The sequence below is a fragment of the Thamnophis elegans genome, chromosome 4, assembly GCF_009769535.1.
Source record: "Thamnophis elegans isolate rThaEle1 chromosome 4, rThaEle1.pri, whole genome shotgun sequence".
NCBI lineage: Eukaryota > Metazoa > Chordata > Lepidosauria > Squamata > Colubridae > Thamnophis > Thamnophis elegans.
The window spans coordinates 60,470,695-60,490,466 of NC_045544.1; the positions used below are offsets into that span (position 1 = coordinate 60,470,695).

At 38.6% G+C, this 19,772-nt stretch overlaps 1 protein-coding gene across 1 annotated transcript in view; it reads left to right on the forward strand.

Moving 5' to 3' along the window:
- Positions 1-19,772, forward strand: part of PACRG (parkin coregulated) — a 270,618-nt gene that overhangs the window by 153,283 nt on the left and 97,563 nt on the right. Inside the window, exon 5 of the mRNA XM_032215518.1 lies at positions 5,485-5,634. Coding sequence (XP_032071409.1) covers positions 5,485-5,634 — 150 coding nt within the window. The remainder of the gene's footprint in view (positions 1-5,484; positions 5,635-19,772) is intronic.

The following is a 19,772-nucleotide window of genomic DNA, read 5'->3' on the forward strand; positions in this document are numbered from 1 at the left end:
TAGCTAAAATCCTGCACAAAACCCTCAAATTCCCAGGCCTCTGGTAAAGGTCTCAAGAGTGAGGAAGACACATAGCACCCCAGATTTACTCAATGTGAAGCTATTACAAGTTAATTCAACCCAGTCATAATAATTCAGTTATGGAACATGTAGCAATAACAAGGCTTTATGAAGAACAAAATAACAAAATCTGACAAAAAAGGTAACATTACTTGCCTATTGTTCCACAGTGAGCCTTTTCACTTACTTTTAATGCAAAAGTTCTTTAGACTGAATCACAGGGGTTTATGCAATTTCTCAGACACATGACTTATATAAATGTGTTTCCTTTTTCGATAATGTGTTAAAAAGGGGGAGTGAAAATATTATACATACTTGTCTTTATAATTTAAAATATTAAGCATCTCTTCAATAACATTGGATAGAGAGGAGCACCAATCAGGATACATAAACGAGATACATTCAAATTCAAAGGGCAGTATAAGTGTAAAATTCATGCAAATGTTAACGGTGAAATAAGAAGGCGGGCTTGTCCAAATGTTAGCACTGAAGTAGCAATAGCAATAAGACTTACGTACTGCTTCATAGTGCTTTACAGCCCTGTCTAAGTGGTTTACAGACTCAGCCCCCAACAAACTAATCTCCTTATTTTACCGACCTCGGAAGGATGGAAGACTGAGTCAACCTTGAGCCGGTGGGATTTGAACTGACAAACTGCTGGCAATCAGCAGTCAGCAATAGTAGCCTGCACTCTAACCACTGCGCCACCACGGCTCTAGTAGAAAGTAGAAAGATCTTTCCCATCCTTCTATGTCAACATCTGTTTTTTGGCTCCTCTTCCAAATTAATCATTACTGTACTCCTTTAGTCTCAACCCCAAGCTAGACATTTTAATGATCTGGCACCTAGAGTAGGGGTTTCCAGCTTGCAGATGAGCATAATTTCAACTATATAGCCATCAGTGATGCAGAAGTGACCTTGTTGCTTCACCAGGATAAGGAACCAGATGTATAGATTTAGATTTAGATTTAAAGTTTATTTATATGCCGCCCTTTTCCGTGGGGGGACTCAGGGCGGCTTACAACTTAAAAAGGGGGAGGGGGAGACAAACTTTTAACATATAAGACAAATACATAATTAAGAACACAACATTCATACTATTTGGGCGGGTTGTAGTCTTAACCCCAGGCCTGACGGGATAGCCAAGTTCTGAAGGCTGTGCGGAAGGTCTGGAGGGTGGTGAGGGTACGAATTTCCATGGGGAGATCGTTCCACAGGGTCGGAGCTGCCACCGAGAAGGCTCTCCTCCGCGTAGTTGCCAGTCGACATTGACCGGCAGATGGGACTCGGAGGAGGCCTAACCGGTGAGATCTGATAGGTCGTGTGGAGGTAATTGGCAGTAGGCGGTCTCTCAAGTATCCAGATCCACTACCATGGAGGGCTTTATGGGTGGCAAGTAGCACCTTGAAGCGTACCCGGAGATCGACAGGTAGCCAGTGCAGCTCGCGGAGGATAGGTGTTATGTGGGTGAAGCGAGGTGCACCCACAATCGCTCGCGTGGCCGCATTCTGGACTAGCTGAAGTCGCCGAATACTCTTCAAGGGCAGCCCCATGTAGAGCACATTGCAGTATTCCAGCCTAGAGGTCACAAGGGCACGAGTGACTGTTGTGAGGGCCTCCCGGTTCAGGTAGGGGCGCAACTGGTGAACCAGGTGAACCTGGGCAAATGCCCCCCTGGTCACAGCTGACAAGTGATGTTCGAAAGTCAGCTGTGGGTCCAGGAGGACTCCTAAGTTGCGGACCCTGTCTGAGGGGCGTAGTGTTTGACCCCCCAGCCTGAGAGATGGAATACTAGCCAAATTGGTGGGAGGGAAACACAACAGCCACTCGGTCTTATTTGGGTTGAGCACGAGTTTGTTAGCTCTCATCCAGTCACTAACAGCTTCAAGTCCCTGGTTCATCACTTCCACCGCTTCATTGAGTTGGCACAGGGCGGACAGATACAGCTGGGTATCGTCCGCATACTGGTGGTATTTTATCCCGTGCCGCCGAATGATCTCGCCCAGCGGTTTCATGTAGATGTTGAAAAGTAGGGGGGACAGGACCGAACCCTGCGGCACCCCATATGTTAGGGGCCTAGGGGTCGATCTCTGCCCTCCAACTAACACCGACTGCGACCTGTCCAAGAGGTAAGAGGAGAACCACCGCAAAACAGTGCCTCCCACCCCCACCTCCCGCAGTCGTCGCAGAAGGATACCATGGTCGATGGTATCGAAAGCCGCTGAGAGGTCAAGGAGAACCAGGATGGAGGCGTGGCCTCCATCCCTGGCTCTCCAGAGGTCATCGGTCAATGCGACCAAAGCGGTTTCTGTGCTGTAGCCAGGCCTGAAGCCAGACTGGAATGGGTCAAGATAGCTAGCTTCCTCCAAGGACCGCTGGAGCTGAAGGGCCACCACCTTCTCAACAACCTTCCCCACAAAGGGGAGGTTGGAGACTGGGCGATAATTGTTAAGAACGGCTGGATCCAAAGATGGTTTCTTCAGGAGGGGTCTCACCACCGCCGCTTTAAATGCGGGGGGAAAGACCCCCTCCCAAAGGGAGGCAGTAACAACTGCCTGGATCCAGCCCCGTGTCACCTCCCTGCTGTTAGCAACCAGCCAGGAGGGGCACGGGTCCAGTACACATGTGGAGGCACTCACAGCTCTCATGGCCTTGTCCACGTCCCCAGGGGCAACATCCTGAAATATACATTCTGAAGTATACATTCTGTGATCATTAGCTATAATTGAGCTTAAGTCAGGTTGTTGGAATTTTCTGAAATGAAAATTCCAGGGAGTATTTAAAATAATCTCTCATGTATAAAAATATTTTATCTGTGATGATATATTATTAATGTCTGGAAAATGTATATTTTCCCTTTCTGCCTGCAAAGCATCTGACAAAACAATTCACAGAGTAAATTTAAGAGCATAAAAAACAAACAAAATGGTATCTGATGAAGCTCCTGGCTAGGAGAGCTGTTTAACTTGTCTTCCTATATTAATGCTGCAGCTTGATTAACTGATGCTCTTTAGAGATTCTGAATCTGCGTCAGCCATGGGAGAGGTTCCAAGGCTGTCTTGGAAGAATGCAACCCAGCAATTTGGCTGGATAAAACTTACATTCAAAAAATGCAGTGGGGGGGAGATATGCTTCTCACTCATGTAGCTAGATATTCTGTGGGCTCCTTTCCCTACCAAGCAGCTAAGAGTGGGAGGCCATGATTTAAAACTGCCTGTTTCTCCAATCCATAGATGTCATTGCTTTTTTTTTTTAAAGAAAACAAAACAAAGTGCACATTTCATTCATTTTCAGTGTTGCTTGAAAAAAATCCAAGTAGTCACAGTAATAGAAGGTATTACACTGCAGCTTAATACCATCTAAGGAAATGGAGCTTCATCACAATTTCAGCTAGTGCAATATAGGAAATATAGTTTTATTGCATTTTCAACTAGCACAATACTTATTTATTGAGTTAGAAATGAACCAGCTTTATTGAAAATAGCTGACTGTTAATCTGCACCATGTTTTGAAATATTTCTACTGCAACAGGGTAAAAACTCAGTTGAACAAAGAGGGAAAACAGTTATTTTAAAGAGATTGGTTATAGAGAAATGGATGAGCCAAAGAATTCAACATCTTTAAAATATTTTCTTAATGTTTCTGAATTAATTAAATGCAGGAGTGCACAATTCTGTTTGAGTCAAATGCTATGTTAATCTTTTAATATTGTACTGGAGGCAACACTACAGAAAACATTCCACATTGTATATTTGAATTAAATATTGCATCCACCAAACGGTTTAGGGCTTTCTGGTTTTCCATAATGGAGATCTAGAGGTTTCCTATTGGAATTATTAGTAAAAAGCTTTGTCCTGTTCTTTCACTAATGATGGGTTTGAATTAAATCATTGCGAACCCATAATTTAAGGGAAATTGGGTAAAGGGCAACTCTTCTTAGCATTTCCCAAATTCTACATTCCACAAAACTATGGCATGTTTTCCAACATAGAAAACTGCATTTCTATCATTTTAAAGCCAGGCGTAATTGAGAAATTGCCAATCCCTATTAGTTCAGACTTTATTGGTGAACTGGTGAACTAATAGGGGGAAGGCAATCAAAAATTTCCAAATATATACAAATAAACAGGCTGCATGTAGTAGGATGGTTGTTGAATAATCAGAGGAGAACTCCTGTGGTTGCAGCTTTGCTGGGATTTTGTCAGCCTATTTGATTGATTGTTGAATTTGGGGATTGATTCCTAGCAGAGGGGAAAACTCTGGCAAATGAACTTATAGTGCAGAGAAAGAGATTGCTAAATTAGGTTTACCTAATAGTTAGGTTTTGCATGACTGTGAGAGAATCAAGAGAAAAAGGCAGAAGGATGAGAGTGAAGGACAAGGAAAAGGAGAGCCTGGGAGCTGGAGGAAATTTGGCAGTTCTTTCTTTCCATCCCATTCTATACCCACAGTATTCATGCTTCTCCATTTGTGCATTATTTATCCCTCCTAGTCTTCTTTTGCAACTTGACATCTGTAATAGACAGAATGTAATGAAAGTTTTTGTTGGTTGGTTGGGGACATTGCTCTTTGCAACTGTGCAACTGCTATATGTAATGAAGCTTCATAATAATCTACAGTTTGCAGCCTTTACTCTCTAGTGTATAATTTTGGAGTGGGAAGCAGGAGCATAAATAAATTTGAATTTAAATTCACATTTGAAAATCTAAATTTGAAATACAATGGAGAATACAGCATTCTTTTCTTTGGAATGAAATCTGAAATGGAACAAGACAAAAGGTATCATTGATTTCAGTAGCAAAATCCAGCTTGACACTGTACAAAAAATTCTCAAGTAGGCAGGATAGAATTCTTATTTATCAGTTAGTCTTTTAAAAAAAGCCTACAAGCTTTTCTTTGTAAACATTCCTATCATTGTTCTTTTCTCCAAATAGTACCAATTGTTAATTGAAAGGAATAAAATGATTGCTAAGCAAGCAAAAAATAAACAGTCCAAATGTTATAGTAAAATGTTTCATCAACCTTCATGTTTTTGCCTTTTCAATTCCTGTAGTCCCAATGGTACTGATGATGGGTTTCCCCTCCTTTTTTTTCTTTCTTCTCTTTCTAGGGGGAGTGGGGTGGGGGTGGCAGGAACCAGTAGGACAGACAACAAGAAGGAATAATAAGCTGCTTTCTTGGGGTTGCCGAAGAGTCAGCACAAACTGTGGGAACAAATAACCCTCAGACAAGGCCGTGTTTTATACCACTGGGGCGGCAATCCATCTCTGGCTTCCTTCAAAGCCAGGCTAATAAAGGCCCACTTACAATCCCCTGCAGAGTACAGTTTAATTAAATTTGTCCATTAGAGAATTTCTCCCCTCCCCTTTACATTCTTGAAATTAATTCTTCTGTTTTCTTCTTGTCTCTTTTCGTTCATCCAAGATGCGCTGAACCTTCGAAACCGACAGGTCATCTGCATCACGCTCAAAGTCCTTCAGCACCTGGTGGTGTCAGCTGATATGGTGGGGGAAGCTTTAGTGCCCTATTATCGTCAGATTCTCCCTATTTTAAACATCTTTAAGAATAAGAATGGTGAGTGATCCTAGCAATGCCATGTCTTCAAATCCTTCATTATAAAGGGGTTTTGAGGCAAGGCTGATTAGCAATGTAATAAGAATTTACTATAGTATACAAAGTAAGATATACTTGGTACTTTCTGTTCTTTTATTCTCCAGGGATACTGTGAAATTAACACCAGCATTCATTATTTCTTGCATGCAGAGCTTATTCAACACATTACCAAATCACTGGAGCAGTTTTATGATCTTCCAGTAATTAAAAGTTATACAGTTTTGTAGCATTCTTTAAATGCATTGGTAGACTGTTATCCCCCCCCCCCCTCCCGCTTCTTTAGTAAACAATCTAAGTATTCACTTGAAGTTTGGGTATTTCCACACAAGGTTCTACACTGCTCTGGATATCAGTCCCATTTGAGATCTGAATTGATTGATTTATTTGCAGTTCCCCCTTTTTAAAAAATTAGTTAAACAATTATAAAGCTAGTTTGAAAGGCTTCTCATTGAAGAGAACCTCCGTTTCATTCCCCAGTTCCAGTGAGATGAATATAACTAGCAGAACCTTCAAGAGAAAAATGCCTTGTCAACTTTGCTGCTCCCCATTTGGCAAGGCTGAAACAAACAGATTCTATCCATTTTCTGGGATCCCCACTCCATGGGGGATATTCATGCCCATATGACTGGAATGAAAGCCTTTGGTTTTCTTCATAACCTGCATTGATTTGGGGCAGGACAGTGTGGTGATTTCCAGCTTTATTAGTTTAGAGTAGAAGCAACTTTGATATAATACCATTATAGTACTTGCAATTGATTGATTCTGTTTCGAATGCAATGTGGTCATTTAAAATTTCATTATAAAATGGTCAAGCAGTTTGGTGATGTGGGTAAACAGAAGAGTTCAGTCAAAAAAAAAATCCTGTTTATCAAACTTCAAGTGTATATTTTTAAAAACTTCTTGATTTTTTAAAACGAAGGAACCTTTATATGCCTGCACCTACTGCTTGCCTTTTATCATTCTTGTAAAAAATATTTATTATATGGCACATAATATGAATGGGCTAAATGCTGAAAAATTATTCTGTGATTCTCTTTACACATTGAAGCACATTAAGGTATCATGATTACAAAGCATGCTAATCAGTTGTATGATTTGGCAACACAAATCACTAGTATTTCAGTAGCAAGTTGAGAAACTTTAATAATAACTGCATTGGTCATCATCCTTTAAAACTCATATTGCCCCAGTATATGTTATTTTTTTGGTCAAACTTACTTCATAGATTTAAAAAAATTATTTATGGGTTATTAAAAAAAATTCTAATGCATTAGCAGTAGTAGTGAGGAAAACCTTAATGAAGCAGAAACTTTACATTTGTGCAGCATGTCAATTAGAGATTAATATCTGATATAGCTAAAAGAATGTGAATTAATGCTGTAGCAAATAGTCTCTAAGTTTTGAATCATACACAGAATAGTTTTTTAAAAAAATATGTTTTCAAATAATTAGTGTTTGTTTAATGGTAATTACAGGAAACAATGCTAATATTTTTAGGTCTTGGACTGCCTTCTGGATTTTATGAATCACACATCAAATTCTAACTGGCTGTTCTGAAACTTTTACCTACCAAAGCTTATGCTTAGAAATTAATATTTCAGCCTGTAATACAGATTTACTCTGATGAAATAAATTATAATTAGGCAAACAGGCAATATGGCTCTATAATAGGTATATCTTTGTTGTATTGTATTACCATTCTACCTTCTCATTATCATCTAGTGAAAGCACAATAACTACCTTTCCTGGTTTAACATTCAATTTTCATAGGTTTGTACCTGAGGCATGAATTAAACCTGTTGTCAACAGTATGATATATTGTTCAATGTCTTTCCTGAAATTAATACAGTATAAAGTATGATCAGTTTTTTAAAAGATCTCTTCATATTGAACTGTATCATGACACAAGTATTTACCACCTGTTGTTGTTACTACAGTAGCAATGTCTTGTTATGTTATATTTTAAATGTAAATCCATGAAGTCACTTAAGTTAAATATTCAAGAAAAAGTAAAATATGTTTTAATGCTCTGTATGGAGAAAACAGAAGATGAAAAGAGACCAAACAATTCTTTCAAATCTTAACATAAAATTCCATCAACTCTCATGCTGAATGGATATTAACATCAGTGAAGGGAGCAGAAATTACTTTGATAAGTGTTAGATAGTTGTACCAAAGTATATATGTTTTTAAAATGTAATGTTGTCAGATGAATGAAAACATCAGCATTGTCCTTTAGCAACTATAATATGCTGTCAAATAAAAGCAGTCATGATGTCTTTATGAGCTTTTAAAAAGAAGAAACATTTTATGTCATCAGTATATTTTATTCAAAACTGAACAATAATAGCTTGTGAAATGCTGTGCAGATTAAATGATGCAGAATTTTAAAATAAAGCCCTATAAATCTCATCTGTAGGCAGAAAACAGCACATATGGAAAAGGAATACATTTGATCATTTTGTTCTGTTTTCCTCTTGATCTCCTAAACAGGCACTATTGTTGGTCAATAAAATGGTGACTCATACAATAAAAGTTGAATGTCAACAGAGTAAGGTCTGTTGGAGATAAACAGTATGTGAAATAGAGGGATGATTCAATAAATGCTGGATTTTATAATATATGCATGTCTTTCACAAATAAATCTATGAAATCTTTACTATGAAAATGTGCAGTAATATCCAGGTTGTTTCATTTGTTAGGTTGTGGGAGACAGTGACAATGTTTGTACACAAATTAAGCACAAAATCGTTTCACTTACAGTAGTAGATCCTCTGAACATGTGCTATTGTAGAGCATCTTAATTATAGCCTACAAGCAGAACTTAGTAAACCCCATACTAATGTGTTATTTAAATATGTCTGAGGTCTTAATCTCTGGTCAAGCTGGCAAGTGCGAACATGAAGCAGACTCTCCCTGCAGATATCTCTGCTCTTCACTTTGTTTTCACCCTTCCCAGATATGTGCAAAGTAAACGCAAGATTCAAAAAGTTAAGGGGGAACGATTCAGTCTTCCTTCACTCCATCAGGCAATGGCATGTTTTTTGTTGTTGTTGTTGATTTTTGTATTGCCACAAACTTTTTTAAAAAAAAGTATTGGCAGAAGAGGCAGGGAATAGCCAGTTGGGTTTACTGTGTCATGTTGCATGCATTTCCTGGATAAATATCTTAAACCATGTTGAGTGCGTCACGTGGACATGGTCAGAGACTCCCTTTGTGGTTACAGAAGATTTGCAATCCCAATGATACAATGCAGACTTGATTTGAATGTCAAGTATTAAATTGGAAAACACTCATCTGAACAACACTCCGCTCCTGAACACCATAATATTAAAACACATTATATTGAATTTAAATCCATTGAAGTCATTAATACATTCATTAATCTATTGGCCTCCTTAATTTTTTATTTTTCTTACAACATTTCCATATGTTCTCAGTTATATTCCTATATGGATAGCAAGGAAAACATATATTTATAATCTGTTGTAATGCCAATAAAGATGTTACCTGCTCTAGTAGAGAAAAAAGTTTCAGGATTAATTCCTTGCATTTTCCAATTTATATTAGATTTAAGAACATTCCTTATTCTATATAAATCTATTACCAAATCCAAGTAGGAGATATCAGTTAGATGGATAAATGTTCAAATAGCATAAGATGGTTTCGTATGGATGGAATAGAAGTGAAATGAAAAACAAAACCCTATTAATTCAGATGCCAAGTCCTCTAATTAAGATGGTCAAAAATACTTTATTCATATTATTTTCATTGCTCTGAAAATATTTTTAAGCCTAGTCTGAACACAGGCCACAAGATAGAGGCAACAATTTCAAAGAGTTGTAGAGAAAATAGGGCATGTTTAAGGAAATGATTCACTTTTTTATAGTGTTCAGCTATAAGAAGAAGACAGAAAGAGTAACAGAGATTCTTGCTAAAATGAAGAAAGACATAGCAAAGAGAGATGGGTTTGCAAGGTGTATCTTTCAGATAGTATACATATATTAAGAGATGGTACCTTAACTGCAGGTACACTAAATGAAGAAATTGAATATTTTTGGATTAAATTGGGAAAAAGTGAAGGTGTACAACTTGTGTACATTTCTGGTCCTAGAAGGTCAGTGTTAGATGCAAAAAGGAAAATCTACATTTCTTCTAAATGTCTTCAGTATGAAAAGATAAGAGCAACTGAACAAAGCAAGAACCAGTTGAAATTCAAGATAGCCTAAGTTAGTCAGAAAGGTTAGGGTCTCTTTTTCTTTTGATAAGAGGTTTCTTTCCTGAAACAAAATTATCACTAGCCAATGTAATTCTGACTTGGGGAAAAATGGGAAAGTTAGGGCAAAACCCCCAGAAACAGGTGATCCAACTCCTGTTGAATAACAAAGAAATGACAGGGATCATGAGCAGATGAGTTATTGACAAGCTTAAGCCCTTTGCTCTAATTAACAAAAGGAATGGTCAGGGAAGGTCATGGTTCTAGCAACATTACATTAGAAAGTTACCCTTTCTTATGCCCACTATTGTTTTGCCAAGACCCAACTATCAAAGTTGCAAATGGAAGTTAAGGAGAATGCCCTTTCAACCTTAGTAAGGAAAGGTCATCCTTGGGTTTTTTCCTCACACCGTGTGTACACACAGAGAGACACAACACACACACACACACACACACACACATACACACACACACACACACACAAGCTGCTAGAATTTCCATATATAGGGTATCCTGGAAGGAAGGAAGGAAGGCACTCTGGTTGTTGTTTCTTAAGTGGGGTCTGTTTCCCAGCTACACATACTTGCCAGGCCCCATCCATAACATATGGGTATCATTTGTGATTGAAATTATTCCCTGTATTGATTTGTAGTAAATTCATGCAAACAGTGAGCCAAATTGGGAGTATAACTTAGAAAGGGGGAAACCAATTGCATAACAGGACTTATTCCCATTTAAGTAGGTTTAGGATTCTAATTTTACTCAACTTTCATAAGTATCTGTATTTAATACATTCAAAGAGCTAAACACTTTCCATTCTTGCTGTATAATTTGTAATTGCTGGATAATTTCTTAAATAAGAATATGGTATTAGTCTGCATGAGGCAGAACTGACTTAGTGGTGATTAATTTAAAGTTAATAATACTTAACAAGTTCTTGTGATGTGTTAAAAGCCTAATTAAAATGTGTTCAGCATTTTAAGTAACTGAACAAAAGAAAATAGAGAGTAAGTGGAGTCAAAGTAGGTGTAACCTTTCAATAAATTCAACTACATACAGTTATTTAAGACAGTTCTGATAAATGCAGAAGGTAGAATGATATTAGTTAGTGACTTCAAAATCCTTCATTTGTACCCAGGCGTTTGAGGTCGGTATTAATTAACATACAAGCCTTTTAAAAGCCTTAGCCAAAATGAAGTTTGCATTACTTTGTATATCTCTATTATATAGAGACTAGGAGAGAACCAGTAGCAGAAATTTTGAGTAGTTCAGAGAACTGGTAAATGCCACCTCTGACTGGCTCCGCCCCCTCCCAATCTACTCTCTGTCTCCCGAGTCCCAGCTGATTGGGAGGAAATGGAGATTTTCAAGTAACCTTCCCCTGGAGTGGGGAGGGAATGAAGATTTTACAGTATCTTTCCACTGCTATGCCCACCAAGCAATGCCCACCAAGCCATGCCACGCCCACCAAGCCACGCCACAGAACTGGTAATAAAAAAAATTGAATCTCACCACTGATAGAGACACATTCTCTCTCTTCCTCTCTCTCTCACTCTCTTTCTCTTTCTCTCCCTCCCATCTTCTCTCTCTCTCTCAACCAAAACAACAATATTCAAAAGCAACAAGTTGTAATTCAAATTAACTCGGGATTTAATATGATGAAATCTTTGCCCATAGGCTATTATTACCTGAAAGCATTCAAGCACTTGTAGATGCTTTACTTTAGGGCAGACTGGAATAAAACTTTCACAAATCTAAATCTTTCTGAAGGCTTTAATGTTACAAAACTTTATCCAGGTAGCTTCAACATTTTCAGGCAATATATTTTGAACTAGTCCCACTGCAACTCCTTTAAGACAATGATAGCAGCCATAAAAAAGAATCAGCCTCTAACTAGTTTAACTTAAAAATATTTTTAAAATTACATGTTTAAAATTATAGAAATCACCACCCTCTGTCTACATTTGGGTTAGCAGACCTGTTGGCGTAGCTCATTGGCCAGGTTAATTAGCCTCTTTTGTGGATGCTGCATTTTATATGCTGCTATTAAAATGTGTGTTGGTTTTATTGGGATGGGATAGGATGGGATGGGGTTGGATTGTATTGGATTGGACTATATACCATCATTAGTTACCATGTAAATAGAACTGTTTTTGGATTATCTGCCTCCAATTTAATCCTTCAAGTTTTCCAGTAATCCACCCATCTCTGCTGTAATTGATTTTGTTTACCTTCTAGTTGACATCTGCATCTTTTTCGTTCCATCTTTTCAAGTATTACGGACTTATATTTTTGCCTATCTCCAAAACATGATAATTATCATCTTTGTCTATATAATCAATCAATACTATATAGGTGTCATGTGTCATAGTCTAATAGCAAATAGTTGTTATTTGTGCAGTGAATAAGACTCACAGATTCAGTAGAAGACAAGTCAAAACAACAACATAAAGACAAGATTTTTGAAGAGACACAATGGAATGAAGGAAAGAAGAGACCGAAAGAGCTAAATAACACAGACTAGACAAAGAATAGCAGAGACTAGGCTATGGGTCAGACAAATAAATTGAGAGGTAAGGAAGAAGGAGCTGAATTAATTCAAGCCTGCCTACTTGCCCTCCGGTTTGCCATAGGCAGGATTTAGAAATGTTAAAATTCATTGATTCATGTCAATATCAAAGAATCAATTGTATTACTTAACAGTTTTGTCCAGATATAGAAAGACAGCCATACTGATATTTTGATTTTATAAAGCTGCATAAGTACAGAAATAATCGCCAGATTGCATTCAAATTCCACTGAACCAATCCAGAAGTAACTGACTTGATGCCTTGAATCAATCTGATGATTCAGTTTGAAGGAGTGATTTGAGTGAATCTATTTCAAATTGAATCATCCCTTTGAACCAGGGCATAGCCCTAATAAATACATAGGGGAAAATTGTCTCTTCCTTCAACTCTTTAGAGAAGATCAGCAGGCAAGCAGAGAAATTGCTCCGTTCTGCCCTATCACTGAAGGAAGGGGTAATTAAATACCATTTCTGCCTTTCATTTGCTAGCAATTGCAGCTTTTATAGTTAAGGAAGTAGCTTAAGTCCAGTTGCGGCCACACTTCAATACATTATTAATAATTGAAATTATACAGTCCAGGTAATCTCCAATTTCTTAAGTCTCCCACAAATCCTGAAAATGATAACATAAATTATATGAAATGTGGAGTTATTAAAAAAAGTAAGTCCTGGAACAACCTCTGCAAATGGTTAAGTGGTGTCCAAAATATATTAGACAAACCTGGTACGCAGAGTATTTTAAGACAAAAGTGTTATAAATTTATGTGATCCAAGACCTTATTGTTTGTAAATCATTGCAAATGAACACTGTGTTCTGTGAATATGACAATTGCGTTGCTCAGTAAACATGATTAAATAAACCGTGCATATTGGGATGTGTGAACCTAGCTATTGAATAATCCATACTTTTAGTAGAGCTGTTGGCAGAGTTAGTAAATTACATAGCATCTTGACCTTAGATCCCCAAATCAAAAGGAACCAGAGAAAACTAGCTTCTTCACTGATTGTTAGAACACCTTTGATAAAACCTGACACGATCATCTAAGACTGTGTGAAGGTATAAGAGCTAGATATTACCATTCAGTGATTAATACAGTTATATCCTTCTCCTCACAATTTGTATTTGAAGTCCTGTGTGATCTTTGTTGGAGATCATATGTGGCAAGCTTCTCGGTGTACAATCTGCATTAATGTCATAGCTGTCACCAAATTGTGGGGCCCCCAGACAGCTATTTTAGGTGGCAGTCCATCTTTATGGTGACAGTAATAAAGAAAAGCATAAAAATGTGCAGTGTGGATTTTAAAAAGAAGCAGGAGCTAGTACTATTAAATTGAATGTTTCTGCACAAATGGCTGCATGTAGCTGATATTTTATAAAGCAGTTCAGTACAGTATTTTTTTTCATTCAACATGATGGCCTTTGGATAGGTAGACAGAAAGGTAAATGTCCTCAGGATTTCAGCTTCAGAATATCATTTACATAAGCTCTGTGCATTTTCAACCTTAATGTGTTCTGCATGAAAATAACTTTACCATCGTCTTATATTTGGACATTGAGCAACCACTGTGTTCCTCATCTGTATATTTCCCAGGAGGATCTTTTAACATTTTCTGATTTATTATATGATGGCACTTTCCTTTTAGAATGCCTTCTGGAAAACAGGTTAAGTGATTTACAGGAATCTATGTTTATTTTCTGCATGGTTCTTCACATTTTATTAATGTTTGTAAACAAATATGCTACATTTTACAGGGACATATGGTTTCAAATTTGTTACAGTTCTTAAAGTGACATCTTTCTATGTTAAATCTGCACCGAAACATTGTCTTCATTTAATGATTCAAATGGGTTGCATTTATTTGTCACACATATCTTGAATTAATGTACCCAATTAAGCTTTTAGTCTAGGGAGAATATTTCTGTGAAAATTGCTAAGCTCTGAAAAATTGGTCTTGCTGCATTTACACCTAGACTGCAAATTTTTAAAAAGACAAACCTGACTATAGGCCAGAGGGAAGTACCGAAATTGATGATATCAGAGTGAAATCTCATCTAATGTATATCATTGCTAAATTCCAACCCAATGCTAAATTTTTAAATTTCGTTCTGGATCCCTACTTTCATATCCCTTGTACGATTTCTGAGGCTGCATATCCCCAGATGATTTCACATTCAGACCACCTTTGCAATCATAGCCCTTTTATGAAGTCATGGACACTGGCTATTTTGAGAGAAATGGTGGCAAAGGACAGATCTGTTATCTTGCTTCCCCGTTGTGTAAGAAATAGGATTCTGCATTTCTGGAGAATGTGATATTCATATATCTCCTCTGCTCCGTTTCCATTAAATGCTCAAGAGGACCTTAGAGCCTTGTCTACGGAATGCTTCATATGCTTTAGCATTTGTTTTAAAGACTTATTATTTGGTCCCAAAAGTTTAGAAAATCCAAATGACATTTCTGCTTGTAATTGCGTATGTATGTATGTATGTATGTATGTATGTATGTATGTATGTATGTATGTGTATATGTATATGTATATATGTACGTACATACATATATACATACACAAACACACACACACACACACACACACACAAACACACACACATGTTCTAAACCAAAGCTATATTTTGTTTATTTCTTCATTCTTGGTCACTTTGATTGATATTTCTAGCTCATACTCTGGTACTAGTTCAGCAGTGAATACTTTGTTTGCTAACCGACTGCTGCTGTGTTTCTGAGGCAAACTTTTGTAGCTTCTAAAAATAATTATCATTTAAAGAAATGTCAGCTTTCTGTTTTTCCTTTTATCTTGTGTTTCATTTTTCTTTAAAACTTTCCATTTTGTATTTAAGTTCTTGATTAGTCTTTCAGCTACAACAAGTAGTCCTAATTACATCCAAACCTTCTGTATGTATAGGCTCTTCAAATCAGAGAGAAAATTATATGTATTCAAACTTATATTACAGTAGATATTTTGCTGCGACTTTGGCAATCTATGGAGGGTCTTTGATAGAATTGATGCTTGAAAGTATTGCCACAACTGGGACCAGAATGTCCATTTTTAAGCAAGGAGATTATTGAGATTTATGACCTTTTTGCCAGGGTTAGGTGAATCACTGCAGTTAAGTGAATCATGTGGTCATTAAATGAATCTGGCATCACCCATTATGTTTGCTGGTCGAAAGCCACTTGAGTAGGTTGCAAATATCAATCACATGCGCTCTACATGGGGCTCGAAGACTCCAGTTAGTCCAGAACGCAGCCGCGCGAGCGATAGTGGGTGTACCGAGGTACACCCATGTTACACCTATCCTCCGCGAGCTGCATTGGCTTCCCATTGGTCTCCGGACACGCTTCAAGGTGCTAGTCATTACTTTTAAAGCCCTACATGGTATCGGACCTGGCTACTTGAGAGACCGCCTCCTGCCAATTACCTCCCAGAGGCCTATAAGATTGCACAGACTAGGCCTCCTCCGGATTCCATCTGCCGGTCAATGTCGGCTGGCAACTCCCCATGGGAGGGCCTTCTCTGTAGCTGCTCTGGCCCTATGGAACGATCCCCCCGTTGTTTATGATGGGTGCAGTGTCCCGGGGTCATGTGATCACCTGTTGTAACCTTCCCAGCTGGCTTCTGACAAGCAAAGTCAGGGTGTGTCACTTAATGACTGCAAGACTCACATAACAATTGCAGTGATTCATTTAAAAACTCTGGCATAAAAAGTTATAAAATGGGACACAGCTCACTTAATAACTACCTTGCTTAGCAACATGAATCCTGGGCTCAATTGTGGTCATAAGTCAAGGACTCCTAGCTGTATGTTTTAATAAAGAGGAGAGATGGCATGAGTATTCATGAGTGTCACAATCTTATTCCCAGGGCTCTCTGGTCCCTTTACATGCTTTATCCAAGTCCTATCCTACAAAGGAAATATCTACTACTAAATTAAGGGCAGTTTGTCATAGTCATAAAATATCAGTTGTGCTTCTTGAATTGATAGCAATATTTATTTAACATTCTTATTTCTATTTCTGGATTTCAAAGTGTATTAAAACAGAAAAATATATGAAATAAAAATTTGGCCTTACTTAAGTCTGCGAAATATAGACAAAAGTTTATATCCAAGTTTTCCAAATCGTTCTATTTCAGAGGTTTGCTAACTATGATATTTACTATTGTTTTTGAAGACTGATGTAGAATGAATCTTGGCTGCCTGTCCTTTCCTCATACAATTTTATCTGGGAGGAAAGTTTTCTTTTTTAAAAAAAGTTTTTTATTCTCTTGCATACAATTCTAGGTATACATTCACATAGTTACCGTTTTTCTTTACATTTATCATACATTTATTATTCCGTATAAAAGGTTAGAATATACATTCTGGGTTGCTTTGCTTACCATCCCATAGACCTATTTTAACATCACCTTATTTTCCCTTTCTTTTCTCTTTCCCTCCCTTCTCTACTTTCTTCTTTTCTCCTCTCTTCCTCTTCCCCTTCCTATCCTCTCTCCTTCTCTTTCTCTGGGAGGAAAGCTTTCTAAAGTTCTTTTTTTAGGCCAAAACAAAAGGTTATCAGGTGTGAAAATGTTTTATTATAAATAAATTTTAATATCCTCTTCATGTGATGGTCTTTGCGTTAAATTCTGAATCTTTGAAAATCATTCTACACCAGCGGCTTTGCATGTACACCTAAGTAATGAATTAAAGTATGAAAAAATACTGCATTATGAAAAAAATGCCACTATAATTACTTTACTTCCTCTATATTGTCTATTTAAATTAAATGATGGTTACATAAAAAAAGAACACCTGGATATTGTTTGGATTTCGGAAAGGTTAATATAGAACAGTCTTTGCCTCACAGCAGGTCATGTCTACTTTTGTTAGAGATCTAATACATCTCTTTATTTCCATCTGTTGTAGTCGTTTGTTTCAAAATTAACCTAACATAAAAGAGCTAACCAATAGCTGCTGAAGTCTTTATATGTTTCCAGTCATTCATTATTATTTTTCAAGATATACAGCATCATTATATTCCTAAAATAATTGTGTTGTTTGTTTATATTATACAAACTCTTATTTGGGGGGATTATGAGGATATGTGATGCTTTGTTAGCTGCTGTATGACCTATCAAATGCTTCTTCAAATGGTGTGCCTTCAGGAGTGTAACAGGTTTAATTTTTATGAGCACAAACCCAGTCTTCAGTGACAGGCACGCAGGCAGATAGACAGACAGACAGTTAGTGTAAATAGATATAAATCCCATAGTTGTTATTCTCATGGTGCTTCAGAAAGCTCCAGCAGAAAAGAATAAATGTAGCTAAAGACTGAACAGTAGGGTTCTTGGTGTTCTCTGCACTTGGTTGTTTTCCTGCATATCTTTCTTTACCAGATAAGGTAACATTAGCAATGCATGAGAGGGTGACATTGGCCAACTTAGTAATGCAAATCACCCATCAACCACCTACAGAGATAAACTCCATCTACATACCATTTAAAAAATGTAGCCCAAACTCAACAAGTGAAACAAACAGCCCAAAGTACATCTTCCTGAGCAACCAATAGCTAGAGAAGGAAGGAAGACCATGACATAAGCAAAGAAGAAACATCATTCTAATCAGTGAAGCACCAAGGAAGAAATTCAGACAGATAGGGCAGACTTCTCTATATAAATAACCAGCAAACTTCACCTACCATGAACTGATTATGTTATCTAGTCTGGTAATGAAATAACTGCAGGAAATCAACCACGTTCAGAGTACAGCAAGAACCCTGGAATCAATGGGCTGTTGGAGCAGGCTTGTAGAAGCTCATAAGCAGTGACTTATTTTTTTCTTGAATTTTGCAAGCCAGCTGAGAGCAAACTGAACCATTAGAGCTGGTGTGCCAATCATCTGTTGAGCAGCTAGTGGCATGATATGGTGGCAGCACTTGAGATATTGCTTGCTGTTGTTAGACAGCCAGTTGTAAAACATTTGCCATCATCCAGAACTGTCTGAAACCTATCGTACCATGTAATCTTTCTTATTTAATATCCAAAATCAGTTATTTCCTGTTTCTATTACATCTGAGAACTGATAGTTACATGCTCATATACAACATTTGCCATTGTATATTTTTTTTGCTACCTATATATACAAGAAAGATTAATTCAGGCATTCTCCTGTGCACTGCTTGGAGAGTCCAAGCATGGGTTAACTTCTGTCTATCTGCCCAAGGACTGAGTTCAATTTCTTTGACCACACCTCCTGCTCCTTACTGAGGATGGTTTTTCAACTCAGTCTGGCCCGATAAGGATGCAGTTGAGAGAATTCCAGCAGTCTTTTGGACCAGTGGTGGGTTTCAAAAAAATTTACTACTGATTCTGTGGGCATGGCTTATTTTGTGGGCATGGCCTGGCAGTCATGTGACTGGGTGGGAGTGGCTTGGCGGCTTGGTGGTCATGTGATGGGTGGGAATCAGATACTTCCAGTATTTCTGCGCATGTGCAAGTTGTGAATGGTCGTTAGCCTTCTCTGCTCTGGCTAGGTAGGCAGAAAAAAATGCTCAAAACATTGCCGTTTTAGCTGCGAGTCCATGCGGGCACCAGTGGTGGAGTATGACCCAGGGGACCCGAGCAGGTGGTCAGCTAGGGGGTCACCGCTTTCGGCTGGCTCCCAGTCCGCGCGGTTGCCCTCGGCAATTCTCTTTGTCTGGTGGCAAAGATGGTGGCATCACGCTGACAGCGCCGCTCCCGGCGGTCCCTAACAACGCCGGTGTCGTTTGGCGTTATTCTCTGGACTCGGGAGAGCCTTGGACTGCATTAGATACCATAGAGAAGGGGTGGCTGGTCCAGATGGCGCTGAACGAGATCGGGCGGCTGGCTTTGTTGCCGCCGCCATGGGCCTCCCTCATCGCTCGATCGGCTTGCGGCGGTCCTGGCGGCTTTTGCCCTTGTTTTTCACGACCGGGAGGAGCCCTCGGAGTTACACCAGTCTGTCATTGTTCCAGAGAGTGGGGTGGTCGATTTGCTACGGCACTGGACAGAAGTTGGCAGCTGGCTTTGTTTGTAATCGTCGCGGCCCTTTCGGGCGTCCCCCCTGCTCCATTCAATCGGGCCTTCTCTGTGGTGTGGCCTCTCCTCTGCTTTCTCCTTGCGGCTGCGGGGCCTCCTCTCCTTACCATCCTTACCACCTGGCTCTCTCTGTTCACGGACTTTGGACTTCCAGAGTTATGACCTCGCCTCTCCTGTTACGATCACTGCCACCCACCGCTGCCCCAGGGACACCACCTCAACCACCCCAGACTTTTTGGCCCCCTTTTCCATGCTGTT